The sequence below is a fragment of the Gavia stellata genome, chromosome 9, assembly GCF_030936135.1.
Source record: "Gavia stellata isolate bGavSte3 chromosome 9, bGavSte3.hap2, whole genome shotgun sequence".
Classification (NCBI taxonomy): domain Eukaryota; kingdom Metazoa; phylum Chordata; class Aves; order Gaviiformes; family Gaviidae; genus Gavia; species Gavia stellata.
Window position 1 is genome coordinate 22,339,762 of NC_082602.1, and position 18,610 is coordinate 22,358,371.

Sequence of the window (18,610 nt, forward strand, 5' to 3'; positions counted from 1 at the left end):
GATGTATTTGTGTTTGCAATTTTTGTCTTAAGAATACAGTGCATAATTATCAGGTTATGTAGGATTTGGTTCCATGATAGGAGCATGAATAGTAAGTGACTAATCACAAATGAGTTTGTTCTGTTCTAATTCTTGGAATATTTTTATTCTTTTCCTTCACTAACTTCTCTACCCTATAAGAATTATTTGAGGCTTTCTTTTCTTAAATTCTTATCTTGATTTTTAACTAATTCCTCACATTCTTGAATGTAGTTTTTCCTTTTTTTAGAAATGAAACAGATGTGTCCATTAAAGTAGGCAATTCTTCAGTATCCACTGAACCTTTGTAATTAACATTATTTAATGAAATCTAATTTCCTATTCTTTCTCAACACTAAAAACAGCCTGATGGTACTGAAAAATAAGCCTAAGTGGTGAAAACAAGACCAAACAAATTCTGATTACTCATGTTCAGAAAACATAATTTTAAACTTTTTTTTCCTAGATTAAAGCCTGTCTATTTTGGCCTTCTCTCCTAAGACAGAAGAAATATGAGTGATAATACTGCTTTCTCTCAGGCATTGTAGGTTTTTTTTTTACCACACTGAAATAACGAAAAGTAACTTCAAGAGTTCTGATAGCAAAAATATTCTCCTATTTATCTCTGATGTTTTCTTCTGCCCATCGCAGGGATGACAAAGAATCTATTATATTATCCATATTCTCAAAAGTGTGGGGAATGGAAGGTGGGGGAAAGATGTTTGTCTTGTATTTCAAATTTAAAAAAAATAATTTGCAAAGGAAAATACTTCAGCTAATAAATAGTTTGTGTCAAATAATAAAAATACCTATAGTTATAAAACTTGTGCGACAGGAATTTACTTGAGCAGCTAACAACATAGAAATTATTTTAGCACATGCATCTTCCTGACTGGTTTAAATACTTTCTCTGGAGCTGGCCAGTAATTAATGATTTAAAGAAAAATCGTATAGGGACTTGACCTGAAAGATCACTGCTAATTGTGAAAGGCTGTAATCTAATTCTTTGCAGGCCTTTTGCATACCTGGATGAAATTCTGTCTCTTAGGACAAAGGAATGAAAAGAGCTTGTTACCGTTGTCTAAAAAACAGTTTTACAAAACAGCTGATACTTGCTGGCAGGTGTCTTATGCTGGCAGGTGTCCAAATATTGAAAGTTTTAGCTACCTCCTTATTTCTAAGTATCTCCAAAGGACATCTAATTTTTTTTAAACTATCATTTCTTCCTGACAGAATGTTTTCTGTGTAGGTAAAAAATTACATAGGTCCAAAATATTCCAGACAGACTCAATACATTGTATCTAGTAGCTTATTAAAAGTCTGTTTGCATACCACTTAACTTCTTTTCAAGCCTAGAGAGTGGCATCATGTGCGAGGTAGCTGATGATGTCAGGTAGCCATGATCGTCTCACTTCTGCAATTAAATCATTGTTTTAATATAGTTTTGACCTATTAGTAGGAGATTATGCAAATCACTAGTTTAAACAAAGCAAGAGTGGTAGAGACAGAGAGATGTGTTCTCTATGGCTAGAGGTAGTGATAATACATTAAATCTCCTTTTTCTTCTTCCCTACCTATTTTGCAATAGCTAGCAAGGAAGAGGGCAGATCTGAAAAAGAAGTTGAAAGTCACATTTGTAGGGGAAGCTGGTCTTGATATGGGTGGCCTGACAAAAGAATGGTTTCTTCTTCTGATTCGACAGATTTTTCACCCAGATTACGGTGAGTCCTTATAAATGTTCTTAAGTACAATGTGAAAATTTGTTCATTTTGAATTATCAAAACAGTGATGGATAAGAATTCTTCATTTATCCAGTATTAGGCAGACCAGTTACTAACTGATGTAAAAACAAAAGCAGACAAGTTAGAATTGTACATAGATGAGAAGAAGTTTTGGCATAGAGAAAGGTGGAAGAGAGAGGGAAGTACTTGAAGAGCTTTGAAGATCTTGGCTTTTGTCAAGGAGGTTCAAGCATTGCTGAAAAACTGAGATTTTGCTTCAGTGGTATGGCAAAATTAGAGGGTGAACAAATCTCTGAATCAATGGAAAGGTTAAAATTAAAAGCAGGACTCAGCTTTTTAAGGCTTTAGTCATGCTAAACCTTGCTTCAGAAACCGGAGGCTCAATGTTTATGGTTTGTTAGTATCCTTAGGCTAGTGAACGTATTCGATACAAAGCAGGGGGATTCAAGACTAGCAGTAGATTTTCCTTGAAGTTCCTCCTCTGATAAATCTGTTGTTAGAGTGTTTCAATCTCTATCCAGAGACAGGATCTTGATTTACCTCTGGGCAGATGGAAGGCGGCCATCAACTATTTTATGGAGTAGGACAAGGGTAATTTAAATCTGTTATGAGTCAAATGGAATTGGGCCTTTGGAAGGGTTGTTTCTATTTCTCTTCTGAGTAGAAAACTCTTACGAGTTTTCTATAAGTGTTAGTGAATTGCTAGACCTACTAACAAGCTAAGAAGAATAAGCAAAAGCTATGCAAGCCGTTGAAACACTGACACTCGTCTGCCCTTGGAAATTTTCTAGAATTCACACAAGTATATGTGTGAATTCTTATATTTGGATTTAAGAATAAGTATCTTCCATTTATTTGTTTGGTTGCAATTCAAATACGATATTCCTGTTCCAAAATAGGAAGAGACATATAGCAGCCTCTGAAGTAGATGGTTTAGCAAATATTCAAGTGGAGGTAAGGCCAAATGTATTTGTTTGTTATCTGCCATCCTTGCCTCTTTCTTCTCATGCTGCATTTTCTGGTTTTACACTGCCCTCAGCTGTCTTCATATTGCTAGTTTAGGGAGTTTACCTGGTTTCGTAAGTAGCTACAGTTGGATGCTGTTACTGTGCTCGGTTCTGGCAAACTGCTGACTGGCTTCCCGTGTGTCAGTGGTTTCCGTTTGCACTGATAGTGTCTGCAAGTTCTAGCACTATTTCTGTGATTAGTATAGGTAGAGGTTAATTCCTACTTGAATCATTGCCATCATATGTTCTGTTTGGCCTATCTGCGTGGCCGGTATTCTTAAAGTGATCTGAGATCCTCTCAGGAGAGAAAGGTAATTCAGTCGGGTGCAGAGTATAGGCAGATGTGAGACTGAATGAAATAGCCTGCCTCTGCTGTTACCAGGACCTGTGAGCCCATAATGATATTTTCAGGCCCAAGGGGAAAAAAACAGGAAGATTTTTTGAGTAAATAGAAGATTGGAAGACATGAATGAGCATTCATAAATAGCAGTTCAATCTACATGTTTTATATTGCTGTAGATTGATCTGGGTAGATTTTTTTTTCCCCACTCTAATATTTCCTAAATGAGTCAGCTTTCCTCAGCATGGATACATTACTGATGTTATAATGGGTTAAAGTGTTCCCAGGCTGGGTCTTAAGTTAGAAACAATGATTTCCAGGGACTTCAGCATAACACCTGATAGTCATTGGTAGAATGCAAGAGCTTGTCTGTCTTTGCCTGGAAGTGTTCATAGCCCTTAAATGCATGGTCCATTGTTGTTTACAGGACTCCTTCTCAAGGTCCAGTGTTTTAAGTCATAAGTATGCCCTCAAATCTGCTGAGATCATTATTTGCCTATAGCCCTTTTTCTAATAAGAAGGGGTCTGTGTGGAGAGATGTCATTTGGTGATAACAACCTTAATAGGAAACAACTTATCCTGAAGAAAGTGTTCTGTAAGTTTGACAGTTCTGTTAGTAAAAATGTGTTGTCAGCAGAGCTTGGTAACTGATGAGTTTAGAAACATTTGAAAGCAATTTTTTTTTCCACCAGCTCTGGCAGGCTTCCTTGCTTTAAAGTTTAAATTCTTTCATTGATATGACTATCAGCCAAGTGTGGGAGGAGTTCAGAAATGTTCTCGTCCCTTGGAAAGGGACTGTGTACTCTGCTGTTTTTAATGTTTAAGTCGCAAATACTGTATGTCAGAAGCTTGGAAGGAAAAACATAGGAAAACATCGTTATTACTCTCTCCAGGTTAGCTGATCCTGCAGATTTAACCCGTGAAACTAAAGAACTCCCAATTAACTCAGTTGTTTGCCCTCCTATGTGTGTTACAATGCTTTCTTCATCTTGGTGCGGACAATTAATAAATGGAATTTGAGACCTATTTTGTTCCAGCATCACTGCCATCTTTCAGTATGTGAACCTTGCTCTGCCTTACATGCAACTGTTCTGGTAAAGGCACTGTCTAAATCTTTTGTGATGAGCACCTTTTTGAACTAAAGTTCAAAAGATAAAGTTAGATTGTTCAGGAGAGTAGGTGGGGGGTGGAAATATGAAGGCAGTTTTACCTTTAAGTTTTCATAAGAAGTAGATGTCACTGAGACACCAGGTGGATTTCTGTTCTTTTTTTTTAATCCAAAGGGCTTTGTTTTTTCATTTAAATATTATTTTTCCCCAGCTTCATCTTCAAACACAGATGCAGTGAGCTACTGCATACAAGATATCCTTAGAACTATTCAGTGCTTTGGTTTGTACACTGACTGTGGAAACAATAATAAACTGTCAGCCCATTCAATCCCAACAAATTAAAACCAGTCATCGCATTTTATCCAATTTACTCTTGCATTGCTGAAGTTAATTTCACAGTTAGTGCACACTTAACTAGAGTGTAAGTGTCTTGGTTCTCTGAGCAATACTTCCTAGGCATCTTAAAGCTGTTATGTGGTTGCATTACCTAAGTTTTTACTTTCTATCACTCTTTAGAACAGAATGATCCATATCTGATGCAAATAGCGGTCAAACTAGTCTATAGTCATGATTTCAGTAGGATCTAGCTGGTCATTTAGACCAGTGAGAGGCTTTTTTAGGGTATTTGTGCTTAGGGGTTTTTTTAACTTCTCTGACACAATGTTTTGACAGAAAATATGAAACATACCCCTTTGCTGCTAGTGTATGTATACGATAAACCTTTTACAGCTGTCTATTCTAAGAAGGTAAAGCTTACGGTATTTGTATCATGGGATTCATGCCAGCATTTTTAAAGATTGTCATCTGCTGTTGACCCAGGAAGGGAGGAAGAAATGGATTTACATTGCAGCAAGAAAATTTTTGCTTAGACAATTAGCACTTCTGGCTGTACAGGTGATGAAGCATAGTGAAGAAACAGACTGCACAGAGACGGTGCAGAATATCCATGGCTGGAGGCACTGAAGAACACTAGCACCCAGCCGGGCTGGTGGGCTTGGGCCTCTTTCGGGCTTGCCACTGCCCTTGGTGGTCCTTGCCCAAGCACCCTGCAGGCTCCTGCTGTGGGTGGGAAGACAGGGCTGAGAACAAACGTGGAGATATGGGCACTCCTAGGAGCACTTTCAAGGGTGCGTATGTGAGAAAGATGAGGTTTTGTATGACTTTCTATTGAAGCGCAGGCTTTGTAAAGGCCACTGTTCCTGTCCTGCAGGCATGTTCACCTACCACAAGGACTCGCACTGCCATTGGTTCAGCAGCTTTAAGTGCGATAACTATTCTGAATTCCGATTGGTTGGAGCTGTATCCTTTTATGTCCGCTAGACGCTGCTAAACGAACAGCCATTCAAGGAGTTGGTAAGAGGATGAAATAAGGCATTGATTAAAGCTCATTCAGATGTTGTATATACAAGAGTGTTCCATTTTAAATGTATGAAAAGAATGCCATTCAAGCAAGTGAATTAAAAAGAGGAAGAAAATGGTGGTATGTGGGTACGTGCTACATTTTACAGCCAGAAAATACTAGAATTAAGATAAAACATGCAACTGTTTTGTGTAGAAGTTGTAATTTTTTTATGTACTTACACCTCTGAGTTTCATTCAGTAAACATAAATGAGCTTGTATGCATTAATACTTCGTTTAAGTCCCTGTTGATTAGTATGTGGCCTTTTTTCTTTTTTTTTAACTGAATGGAAGCCACATGCTATTTTGAGCATAAGTTTATTTCCTAGTTTTTCTGTTGTGTTGATTTATAAAGTCCTCAGACAATTGATTAATGATAATATATGCTTATAACTCCACTAAGATCAGATGATGTTGTCCCCATTTTACTGATTGCAGTTGGACCAGATGATCATTGTAAGTCTCTTCCAACTGAACTATTCTATTCTAGTGAGAAGCTGAATCGTGAACTGGATTTTTCTAATTTTTTGTATAATTTCAAATTTGTTTCACTAGTTACACTTAAATGTGCTAGCTGATGAGCTGTAGTGCCAGTGCAGGTTTGTCTTTATGTTTTTAGATTTATTTAAAAGAAAAATTGCTATATTGAGCTCTCTCTAGAATTTTTGGATTAAAAATATACATCTACAGTTATCTTTAAAAATTTTTTTCATAATACTTTGGAACAATTTATTCTATAAATGCTTGTATAGAATGTTATGATGAAGATTCTCAAGTGTTCTGTCAACGTGCATCATTTGACCATTCTAACTACTACTTAATTGTAATACAAAACTGCATTTTAAATTATCAGTCAAAAAAAACCCCCAAATCATTCCAATTACTTCTGTTTGTTTAGGATTTATTAGAGTATGCTGAGTAAAGTCTTAAAATAATTTTTCCAAGTTACTCAAATTATTAACTGTAATAAGGATGTGTGGGGTTTGCCCTTAACATTTGACATGTATAGCTTATGGGACTTGCTGTATATAATAGCATCACCTTGGATATTCGTTTCCCACCTTGCTGTTACAAGAAATTATTGAGTCCTCCCATTGTTCCCTGTGATCATAACACACTTGTAGGCATCTGTGATGTTACATTAGATGACCTGTTTCAGATTATGCCAGTAAGTATTATGTTTTTTAAGAGACTAAATTACTGATTAAAACCTGTTTTATTTATATTTAGTGCTTGAATTATAAACTATTTGAAAACAGCCTTTTTTTCAGCACAGGCTCATAAAGTATTCTTTTCTTCTGTTAAAACCAGGAATTCTCCATGTTTTCTAGCATAGCAGAATTTTTGTTGATCTACTTGAAGTTAGAATACCAAAATCTGATATAAGCATTCTAGACACATTTTCCATAGTAAAAAGAAAAATGTGACAGTTTATACTGAGATAAAAATAAATAAGTATATATAGACACACACATATTAATTAAGCAGTGAGTTTCTCTTTGTGTATGCATTTTGAATATACAGCTTTTTCCAAGATACTTTCTGTATAATGATTCTAGCATGTCCTTGCAAAGTACATCACTTAGTTTTGTAAATTTACTAAAGAGTTTTTACTCACATTGTAGGAACTGGCCCATGGACTAAGTGAACTTCTATCCTATGAAGGCAATGTCGAAGAGGATTTTTACTCAACCTTTCAGGTCATTAAATACAAAATTATAAGCAATTCTCAAACTTTTTGAGTAATTTTTACCAATATTTCTGCAATGAAGTGGCCTACTACTGTGTGATTGCTGATTGTTTGGAATATAACTGCATGACCATTAAAGCTTGCTTCAAGGACCAGTCTAGTCCTGGGGCCTCAGGGCATACAGAGGCTGGTTCCATTATGGGGCTTTAAGCTGTTGTTCCCTGGCAGTGGAGGTGGATCCGAGTACTGACTGCTAGGGTTGCATGGCCAGCTGCTCATGCATTTCCAGCTCTTTACTTGTTCTGACACCATCACCTTGCTTGCAGGTTTGTGGAATTCATCTGGCTGCAAAACAATCCCTTTTCTGTCTAACCCACATGCTAGTCAAAGCTTACTCTGGTTGTTTTATACACGTTGTCCAGGAAATTTCACTTGAACAATAGCTCGTTCAGGTTAAGATAGCTTTGCCTGACCTATATGTCTAATGGCTACTTCAATCAAGAAAGCCTGTTTCATTTAGTCATTGTTTTAGAACACACACTAGTTAGTAAAATTTCATGCTGGTTTATGGATGTGTATTGGACTAGTATTGACCTTTTTTCCTTCAGCTTTGGATTATGTTATTGTCAGACCATCTGAGAATTTTTGTAAAGCAGGTACTTTAGAGTTCCTAGGTGAGCTACAGTGGAACAAATACCTTCTTAATTGTATTTAATGCTCCTAAATTGTTCCTTTGTATGAAAAGCTCTGTGGCTCCAGAGCCTGTAGGTCAGTTTGATATGCCACTGTGTAACAGGGTCAATTCTTCTACTTTGAATACCAATTTCTTGAGCAATTTGTTGAAAATTGCAATATTTAGCTTTTAAAAACGCCATCACCCTCAGAATTACAGCATGTGCTAAAGTTTTCCAGTACTGACCTTGACTCCTCTCTTTCTCTAGGTTTTTCAGGAAGAATTTGGTGTTATAAAATCTTACAACTTAAAGCCAAATGGAGATAAAATTCCAGTCACAAATCAGAATAGGAAAGGTACTTCAATACATACTAACTACATATATTTGGCGGATTTAAGTTTGTCCTCTTTTTCCTTCTTATAAGCCTAGGTTTTCCTCAACGAAGTGTGAAAATGAAATGCCTATCAATTTAATAGTATCTAAAATGAAATGCATTCATTTTTCTTAATTCAGTACAATTTGAGAGAGCACAACAAATTATTATTTAAAATTATTATCATGTAACAAAATAAAATGTTTGTCTTTTTTAGAATATGTGCAGCTCTATGTTGATTTTCTTCTCAACAAATCAATCTACAAACAATTTGCAGCTTTCTATTATGGATTTCATAGTGTTTGTGCTTCATATGCATTACTGGTAAGAATAAAATGAAATATAACTCTTCACTTCTGTTTGGAATATGTGACAATGACTTGTCTAAACTAAACAAATTACGCTGGATGATTTTAGGATTCATGAAGAATCTTGATTAATCAATGTAGTTGATTAATCCAACATAAGCAGAAGAAATTAAGTAGGTAATCAATTGTTCTCGGTACTGTTCCATTGAAAACAGATAAATAAAGCTCCACAAGTTAGGTTTATCAGTATGCATTCACAGACACTTCATGGACTCTTGTGTGAATGTTTAAAAGGATTCTCTGCATTCCCTACAGTTATGAGCAGCAGAGCAACTATGTCTCTGTGCTCCTGAGTGACTCCTCTGAAAACACCTATGACTTTTTGCAGGAAGAACACTCAGTGAGGTTGAGATTAAACATTCTTCCGTATTCAGTCCTGTTTGGCTGTTGGAATGCCTTTTGTAATTTACATCATCCCTTGTGCAGTAAGAAGAGAAAGAAGAGGCAATTACAATTTGCATGAGATTTTCTTCATTCTTGTGAAATAAGTATGACACACTTGCAGGGAGGGGTCTGGAAGGAGAACAAAAATCCATTGAAGTACCATGACATACTTCCATGCAATTTAACAACGTTGTAGTAAATGAATAAGTAGGTTCTGCAGGTGTAAGTTTAGCGGTTGTTAAATATGGTTTATTGTTACGTGTATTTACTTTGCACAGCAATGTGTACAACTAAGAGTCAAGTTCTGTCAGCCACTGCTACTCATCAACCTACATTGGGACTTTTCATTGTAAATGAAATGGAAGTTGTAACCAAAATTCAGATCAAGACCCCCCCTCTGAATTCCATATGCACAAACTTAATTTTCTTCCTGACCCATTTGTAATCTAATCAGATGCCAAGCAAGTCAGTGTAATAAATGTAAGAATGAAAAAGAAGTGAGGAACAGAAGAAATATGCTAAAATATTATGTTATCCAGTAATTTCCCTTTTACTAGATACAGCAGTAAGAGATTCTTCAAAGTACTGAGGAATTCTTTTTCTATAAAACAGTATGTATCCAAGTTATAGCTTTATATTGAATGATATTCTGTTAATTTTTCTATAATGCCAAAAGAGAAACTTAATCTGAATCTAGTAGTATAATTTCTCATCTTTAGAAAAATTAAATATTTTATCCTTAACTTCTGCCAGCTACTTCGTCCAGAAGAGGTTGAAATTCTTGTCTGTGGCAGTCCTGAACTGGATATGTCCGCTTTACAGCGAAGTACCCAATATGAGGGCTACCAAAAAACTGATCTTACTGTACGGTAGGCTTAATTTTTTTTCATTCTAATTACTGAGTTTAAAAACATCATAGAATGGTAGACTGTTGGGAATAATCTCTTCAACAATAATCTGAGAATGATTGAAGTTTTTAAAACCTATTTCCAAATAAGATAAAGACACTATTAAATTATCTAGAAGTAGGAGGAGTTAGATCCTTAATGGCATAATTTGTTGCTGAATACCTTTAAAAGGTTATGATCAGCTTGAAATTGAGATAGTGTAAAAAGAGTAGCTTCAAATCCTGCATAGTGAAATCTGAGTCTTTGTTTTTATTATCCAATCTTCTAAAAATGCTTTTTCTCTTCCGATTTTGATACTAAGGACATTTATATTAGTGAGTAGCAAACATCTATATTTTTATAGAAAAGTGGGTTTGGGCATCATTTGGCAAGGCATCATTCCAAAAATCACAAAACATTGTACTTGTCAAGTGCTTAAGAATTTTTTTAATTTTGCATATTAGGATACTACTGATGTTCTATATATTACATTAATTAAATTCTCAGTAAGTGGCATTCGCCAGGTAGTAATTGCGGTTGTTTTATTATCCTCATAATGTTTTGTCGTGATATTGCATCTTACACCATTTTCTTCTCCGTCTGCCCTGAACATAGATACTTTTGGGATGTAGTACTTGGATTTTCTCTTGACCTTCAAAAGAAACTGCTACATTTTGCTACAGGAAGTGATAGAGTACCTGTGGGAGGAATGGCTGATTTGAATTTCAAGATTTCAAAGAGTGAAACATCCACTAATTGGTAAGTAGTTTTCTAGATTTTTTAAAATTTTTGTTAAATTATTTCCTGAGAGCTCTAATAGCTCTTGAATGTCTTTTTAAAGAAGAGCAAACTGATGTATAAGGAATAAACTGCATGGACTCCTTTAGTTTGTCTTCAAATGTTGTTATACCCATTTATTGATTGCATAAATTTTGCAGGTGACCATCTAATACAAAATTGATTTTCCAGTCAATGTTTATATTTGAGGCCAGGAATTCCTTATTTATAGAGATTCCTTACATGTTTTCAATTCAAATAAATTATTTGTTTAATTGTTCCTAACATGACAGCTGAGCTAATGAAAGTATACTGTGAATTTTTCTGAATTCATAGAGCCTGTCATTGTGTATAGCAGCCCCTGCAGTTGCAGAAAATGCTTGCATTCTTTCTTGACGGTCTAAATAAGAATTTTAACATGTATGGCTGAGAAGATGTAGCATTCCTTTAGGGTCTCTGGTGAGTAACTGTATAGCTGATACCGAGGTTGCTCAGAAGAAATAGGAACAAAGAAGCCTTGTATAACTTCATTGTGGAGGTTAAATTGTTCATGCCAAGTTCTTATGTTTCTGGCAGTGTTTTATTTTGTATTGAATTGACTTGAGAAATTTAACATGCTTTCCAGCTAGTGTTTTCCTTCTCAAGATTGGAGAAAGTCAGTTTAAATTATTTGGAAAGCTGTATAGAAAAGCTTACTGCTCTGAAGCTCACTTCTAGGCAGTAATTGATGCTAAAGAGTAATTACTGGCTTTACCTAGATTTCTCAAACATTTAGGGTAATCAAAATACTTAAATGGAACTATATTTTTAAACTCAAAATTTTAATTAGTTTTCTGTGGAGAGCTGAATTAAATGCATAAACAAAATAAAATTTGGTTTTGTTTTTAAATTTGGTTTACCTCATTACTGTGGTATTTCTAATGCTTTATTCAATGAGCTAATAACTGGTTACAGTAATGTGCTGAAGGAACATGAGGATCTGATGAAAAATGAAGAAAAATCAGTCAACGTTGAATCTCTGTTTAAGTTCATTCTCCTGTAAATTGTTCTTTAAAATGGCAAAATGTGTTTTGGAATAGTGTGCATTTTAAAATTATATAGGTCTGTGTTTTGTAAGATAATTGTTGCAGTCAGACTGCCTGCGCAGGGATGAATGTAGGCATGTTGGCATTGCATTGCTCACACAATAGGATCAAAGAATATAATAGCAATAAGAATTGCCAAATTAATATCCAGTTTCCCAACTTTCCAAATTCTGAAGCACATGACTCCAGTCTGATTAACAGACCTTTGCTTTGGGAGGGGGAAGAACCTTGGATTTCCAGATCTGGGGGGATTCCATCCCCTTTCAAGAATGTTTGCTCATGACCAAAGGCCAAGCTGCTGCCATTCAAAAGACTAAGGGTGTCAGTGGAAACAGAACTAAAGAGCTTTCGAGTCACATACTAAAATTTAACTTTTAAGTGTCCAAGTTTTAGAAATTTTTCAGTGTGTTAGGTTAATTCCAACCGTCAGGTTGAGCTTCAGCTTATTGTCTTTCTCCTCTCTCCCCGCAAGTAATCAGTTGTAGGACAAGTCTATATCCTTAGTGTTGTCCTTCGTATCACTTGAGAATATAAAGGGTAAGAAGATCCCATAGCTTATTACCTGTGGCTATGAGGCAGGATGTTAGTGGCATCTCATGCTGATGGCAAAACAAATGCTTCTGCTACTGAAGAGCAGTTCTCATCAAACTAATCCATCTGAGCAGGGAGCAGCATTTCCAGTGTTTCAGTCAGGCAATCCTAAGAGGTATCTGCAATATATATTCAAACTCAGCTCTCGGAAGAAACTCGCAACTCAAAGTGTTGGTATGGATAATACCAGAATTTGTAAACTGTTGTTTTTCCAGGGCTTCAGTCAGGTCCTCAGTGCTCTCCACTGAGGCATATGTCTGTAAGGATGTATTTCACCAGGCTGAACTTTGAGTTCTGTATCCTTACAGTAACTGTGGTTCGCTTAGGTGTCTCTATACCTACTGCAGGACTCACCTTCCTTCTTCATGTTGTGGATTCTGATTATATCCAGATTTGGTATTTAGAGGGAAAACTGATTTTGAAGTCACGTGGTTCCTGGAAGAAGATGTTTCCAACTTAAAAGAAGAAAGGCAGGGTGGGAGTTGCAGGCAAACAAATTCACCTGAGGTGCATATAACCAACAGTGGTGTTATTTGTGTTCAAAAGAACTTGAACCAACTACAGGATAAATGTTCCTTTTACAGGCTTTCTTATTTAAGTAATGTTTAACTGAAAATTTGTAGGCAGTTGGCAGTGTTCTGCTTCTATTATATTATCATTAAATGTGTTTTGTTGGGGTTTTTTAAATTATTTTAGGTTACCTGTGGCCCATACCTGCTTCAACCAGCTTTGTCTCCCTCCTTACAAGAACAAGAAGGAACTGAAGCAAAAGTTGATCATTGGAATTTCAAATGCAGAGGGTTTTGGTCTAGAATAAAATGAAATACTTCAAGAACAGCATTTTTATGTAGCATTCACTCTCTTTTAATTGTGCCTTTAAGCTTTTTGTTGTTATGTCTCTTGATACTGTGCCAGTCTTACTCAACTTAGATTTCTTTTTTTTTAATTAAATATGAAGTGTATGGTTTTTTCCCTGAATGGCAATACATTTACTGCTTGCTTTGTCACAGAAAGTAGCTTTCTTCATACAAAAAGCTAGTCTATTTGATAAATGAAACCCGACTAAGACAATTTCTAAGTTATAGTTTGTTTCTGTTTTTTCTTAATAGCACTTTATCATTAAGCATAATTCCTTTACATCGCAGGTATCCCACTGGGAGATAATATACAGAGTATTTCTTTATTAGCTAATCCCAGTGGTAGAATGTTTTCAATTAACATGAATAATAGGAAAAAATATAACGTACAGCATGTAGCCATATTTTCACAAAGGCAAATAGAAATTTTAGTCTTTATAAAATGTATGCAGTTTTAATATTCTGGTTTTCCTTCTCAATGAAACAGGCTGTCTAAGAAGCATGTAAATAACTGCCTGTGAACAAATAGGGTTTTGATAGTGCTATTTACTGCTAAAAAATTATTTTTTATGAGTAAGAGGTTTCAGACATTCTATATTCAGCTTTTACACTTGACTGTACGAGAGTGTTAAAAGGTACTTTTTTCAGCTTGAGGGGATTCAAGTTCAAACTAGAGGTATTAAGCAACTTCTATGTTCATTCTTTGACAGCAAACTAACCAGATCTACTGTAGTGTTATAGTAAACAAAACTAGGTATTTAAAATAAATTCCACATATGGTGAAATATTTCAGGAAAAGTATTACATCCACAACACATGGAAAAGTGATATAGTGTATCATGCTATCATTTTTTTCAGCAACTTTGTTGAAAGTCTTAAGTAAGCTGTGACAAAAGTGAATACAATAACATTTCAGAAGAATGTTGAAGCTTTCATTAACTCGAAGGCCAGCATTTAAAGACCGTGCTTTGTGGTTTTCACTGCACAAACTACATGAAAAGAATTCTTGGTATGCCTGCTCTGAGTTAGTAAATTAGGAACTGGGAAAGAAACTTGTTCTAAAATGCAGATGTAATTATAACTCTGGGTTTTATTCATTAAACGGAAAGAATTTATCAGCATGCAGTATAGTAGGTTTTTAATATGAATAGCTACTGTGCGTTCTATAGATTTTTCTTTCAGCTGAATGAGGCCTAGATCATTGAAGACACTTTGGCGTCTGATTTGTCAGCTTTCCCCATTGACTTCTGCTGGGGCATGGATGCTTAAATATCTTATAGTGTCTGTACTCAATTACTTAATGGCAATAAGAGTAAAGTATGATATTATTCTTGTTTTCCCTCTCTGTATTATTTACATACAACCAACAGATTTACACATGATGAACAAGTTAATCTGCCTAATCCATAGTTTCAAAAGCTATGGTGGATTTTCTTCAATAGCAAGTGTAAATCTTACTTTATTCTATTTCCTAGAGAAGGCACTGGTGATTTTACTGTTTTATTAGAGCAGCGATAAATAGTAGGATATCTTAAAATATTTGGCACTGTATTCATTGTGATCTCCTTGAAACCAGTAATAAAATTTCCATTGACTTCAGCCTGGAACAAAACTAGGTTAGCACAGAGAGTGTTAAAAGCAGCACTTCAAACTTGTGCATTTTACATTGTTTCTCCCAAATGGAGCCTTTAAAATAAATTTTAATTTATAGGATTTCAGGTGTTAAGAAATAAATGAAACTTTTACCGTTGCACTGAATGAACTAGATAGCTTCAAGCAATGTTAAATTTCTAACAGCTGAATGTGGATGTAGGTAAGAAATCTGCAAATGCCTTTCCCCTTTCCCCTCTCTGTAGAATTGGAATCATGGAAAGTTGGCTTATGAATAAATAGCTATACAGTTTTTCTGAAAACGTGGCAAATTCGCCAAAATATTTTTCTATGGCTTAAGCCCACTTTTTAATAACTATTTATCTATTATTGTTAAAATAAAAGCTTTATCTTCTTATTTTCACTGAATTGCACTTTGCCTTGGGTTTAGTTTTATTTATTGAAGCTTTTTTGATTTTACTGTGTAATATTACCTCAGAATTCGAAAAAAGGCTATTGTATTTGCATCAGTTTTTAAATAAGATTGTCATTCAATGACATTTTATATATTTCCTGATGTTGATAAATTAAATAGTAAATTTTGTATTTGTTAAATGAAAGCATTGCACTGTATTTATGAAGTAAGCCTCTGATCATTTTAAAGCTTTTCCTCAATGATGTTTTGTTGTTCTTTTGTCTTGCCCTGTAATCCAGCAAATCTTTTTTTATTTCCATCATTGTTTTGTACTGTACAAAAGAAATCTGGTTTGTATAAACTTGTTCCTTACTAAGTATCTATTTTTATGTATTAAAATTGTGTAGTCATTAAATCAAATATTTCAATTTCTGGACTCACTTGTTTAATTTCAGATTTCCAAAACTGATCAGAATGGGTTTAAAAATATGATCAACCTATCTGGTTTTTTCTTATTTTTCTTTTGAAAAGTTTTCTTTTCAGTAACAGTTTTGCTAAAACATTGCATGGCTCACCGAAAAAGAAACTGCGTTTTAACTACCAGGCATACACCCAGAAGTATATTCCATATTTATAGTCAAAATTACAGGTGTTCCAGTGCATACCATGGTGTAATAATGCTGTAAAATAGCATGGATCCTCAACTTAATTTTCCTTATATTTTTATTTCCTCAGTTGCAAGATTACTTTGAGGTACAAGGAGAGACAATGCCAAGCTGTTGTATGTTTTATCTTTTTCTGACTAATTTTAACATTAAAATCAGGAGGGGCAGGTAACAAGAACATCATGCTTTCTCATGCACACAGGTCCTGATCACAGAACTAATACCTGACCAGATTCAAACTTGCTTCTTGTCTCCTTTGTACCACTCAGTTACCTACAGATGGCAGCAAAGATGAGGATTGAAACCACTTAATTAGATGTCAGGCTTTCCTCTTAACTAACAGTAGATATTGTAAGTACAAATAATGAAAAAAAAAGTTATATCTTATAAATGTATATAACAAATACTTTCAGATTTGCAAAATCAGCAAATATAAATTGGCTTCTAGCAAATGGATATGGAGGAGGGAGAAGCAGTTGCTTCTGTCTAGCGCTGGGTTTTGAAAATGTCTTCTCTTTCCCTGAAGAGTTCCCTACACGTGTTATTGGGATCAATGAGAGACTCTGCCAAAGCCTCAGAGAGGAGATTGATTGTTACTGATCTCTGAACAGTCAATAGCCTCCCGACTGATATTTAGAAAGAGGTTAGAAAACCTAACTTGTGTTGTCCTGTTCTAACTAGGGATCAGATGGTTGGTGCTGGGACTAAAAATTGAAATGCAGTATTTCCTCTTGACTTTTTGGCCAAAAGTGGTGAGGTTCCTTCTCTGTAGTTGTTGTTGGTAATGGCTGGCTTGCTTCAAAAGTAAATGCTATATCTGTTATTTTTCATAGCTGTGGTACTTAATATTCTTTCAGAATCCTTCCCTGGAAACACTGAAACATCTTAAAGGTCCCTCAAAGCCTCTGTTCTCATGTCCTGACTGGCAGACTGTAAGAGCACGTGGTTTTGCTTCTAGAGCACCCAGTTCTCTTCCAAGAAAATTTCTTTTTTGTTTGGGTCAAGTAATTTTCCATTCTATTTGGATTTCTTTTTTTCTTCAGGATCTGTGCTGTTGTTGAAGTTCTGTGCACTTTCAAAGATTAGTAGTGTCCAGGAAAATAATAATGGGATAGCTTGGACTGCCACAGCTGTATCACTTGTGTTAGAAATGTTCTAATTTACAGTCAGGTGGGTTTTGTTGTTAAATTAATGAGCAAAAATGGGTCCCCAGAGATCTGAACCTTTCAAATTGTTAATTAAATTCTTATTAAAGTCTTTAAACCCCAATGGCTTTCTGTGAAATATAACAGGGGAACAGGTATGGCAAGGGTTATTGTAGTTTCATATAGTTAGTGCGTTCATAACTGTAGAATGGATATTTGATTCAAAAATAACTTGTTCTACAAACTACATTTAGGAAAGAATTCTAAGGTCAAGGAAGATGGAGAGGTTTTGTCTCTGAGGATCGGGTAGAGTAGTTGCTTATTAAACTCTGGATGGTTGAGAGAAGTTCATGTAAATTGGGCGGCACCTAACATAAGTTCAGTTCTGGACTCTTCTGCAGTACTAATGTTAAATAATACCTATATGCCTAACAATAGGCTATATATATTAATGGTTTTGTTGCATGTTTCAGAAGTTTTATATTCTACCACAGCAAGGCTTCATTTACCATTTTTCTTTTTGGCGTCAATTTTTACTTCTGATGCAATATTTTCTTCCCATGAGAGTTGTCCTAGATTATGTAGAATTATGATGGTCAGGTTTAATTTATGTGCTTCTTGTTTACACGGTGCTTTAACTTTATAGCATGCTTTCATGTTAACCAGGAAAAATTAATCTGTTCTCACAGAGCCCTAAGTATCTTTACACCAACATCTCTGGCTGCTACCACATTATGGATAATAACAATGCAGTCTCTGCTGGTCTCCATAAGCATTATCAGAACAGAACTATTTGTAACTATGTGCAAGTTATTCAAACCATCTTGTCAATGATTGAGTTTACCTGATGTGCTTTCAATCTCTTTGCTCTAGCGGAGAGCTAGAATATTCGTTTATTTTGCTATTCATTTCGTGTTAGTAGTGATACTGTGGAGGGCAGGAGCTGTGTTTTGTCCCCTGGCAAATCAATCCAGCTGGATATAAAGTAGCCAAAGCACAGTCATTTTGAAAACAGTGTGGTTTAAACTCAAACATGTGGGTCTTGGTTTTGGTTGTCTTCTAGTGATTTTATGTAACCTCACACACCTTATTTTCAAGGACTGTGATGGCAGCATGTATACTGCTTGGCGGGTTTTAACAGTTGGCCTTGATTAGTAGGAAGGAATGGGTAGATGGGCCAGTAACCTATGCCACAGTGAGCAGAGAAGGCTCTTAATTTTGTCATCTCGCCCATCTACTTTACAGAGGGATCTTTTCCCAAAACTTTCTGGATTCCAAGATGGAGGAGTATCCTGCTTAGATTTTAAAATTTCCTGACAAGACATGTTCTGTGATACTAAATGCATCATTCATCCTTAAACATTTCACTTCATTAATAGAAAAATTAATTAATCATGGCAGATAAATGTGACCTATGTAAAATAGAGATGAGCACAGGAAAAATTTGGTTAGTAGCAGAAAAGAAAAATCTACTTTCTTATACAGTAGTTCTAT

General features: G+C 35.3%; 1 protein-coding gene across 1 annotated transcript in view; it reads left to right on the forward strand.

Annotated features, from left to right (window-relative positions):
- Positions 1-15,734, forward strand: part of HECTD2 (HECT domain E3 ubiquitin protein ligase 2) — a 41,479-nt gene extending 25,745 nt beyond the window's left edge. The window contains exons 13-21 of the mRNA XM_059820897.1: positions 1,607-1,739; positions 5,427-5,515; positions 6,625-6,783; positions 7,241-7,315; positions 8,247-8,334; positions 8,570-8,676; positions 9,858-9,973; positions 10,607-10,750; positions 13,141-15,734. Of these exons, the coding sequence (XP_059676880.1) occupies positions 1,607-1,739; positions 5,427-5,515; positions 6,625-6,783; positions 7,241-7,315; positions 8,247-8,334; positions 8,570-8,676; positions 9,858-9,973; positions 10,607-10,750; positions 13,141-13,261 (1,032 nt within the window). The 3' untranslated portion in view covers positions 13,262-15,734. The remainder of the gene's footprint in view (positions 1-1,606; positions 1,740-5,426; positions 5,516-6,624; positions 6,784-7,240; positions 7,316-8,246; positions 8,335-8,569; positions 8,677-9,857; positions 9,974-10,606; positions 10,751-13,140) is intronic.
- Positions 15,735-18,610: the final 2,876 nt, after the last annotated feature.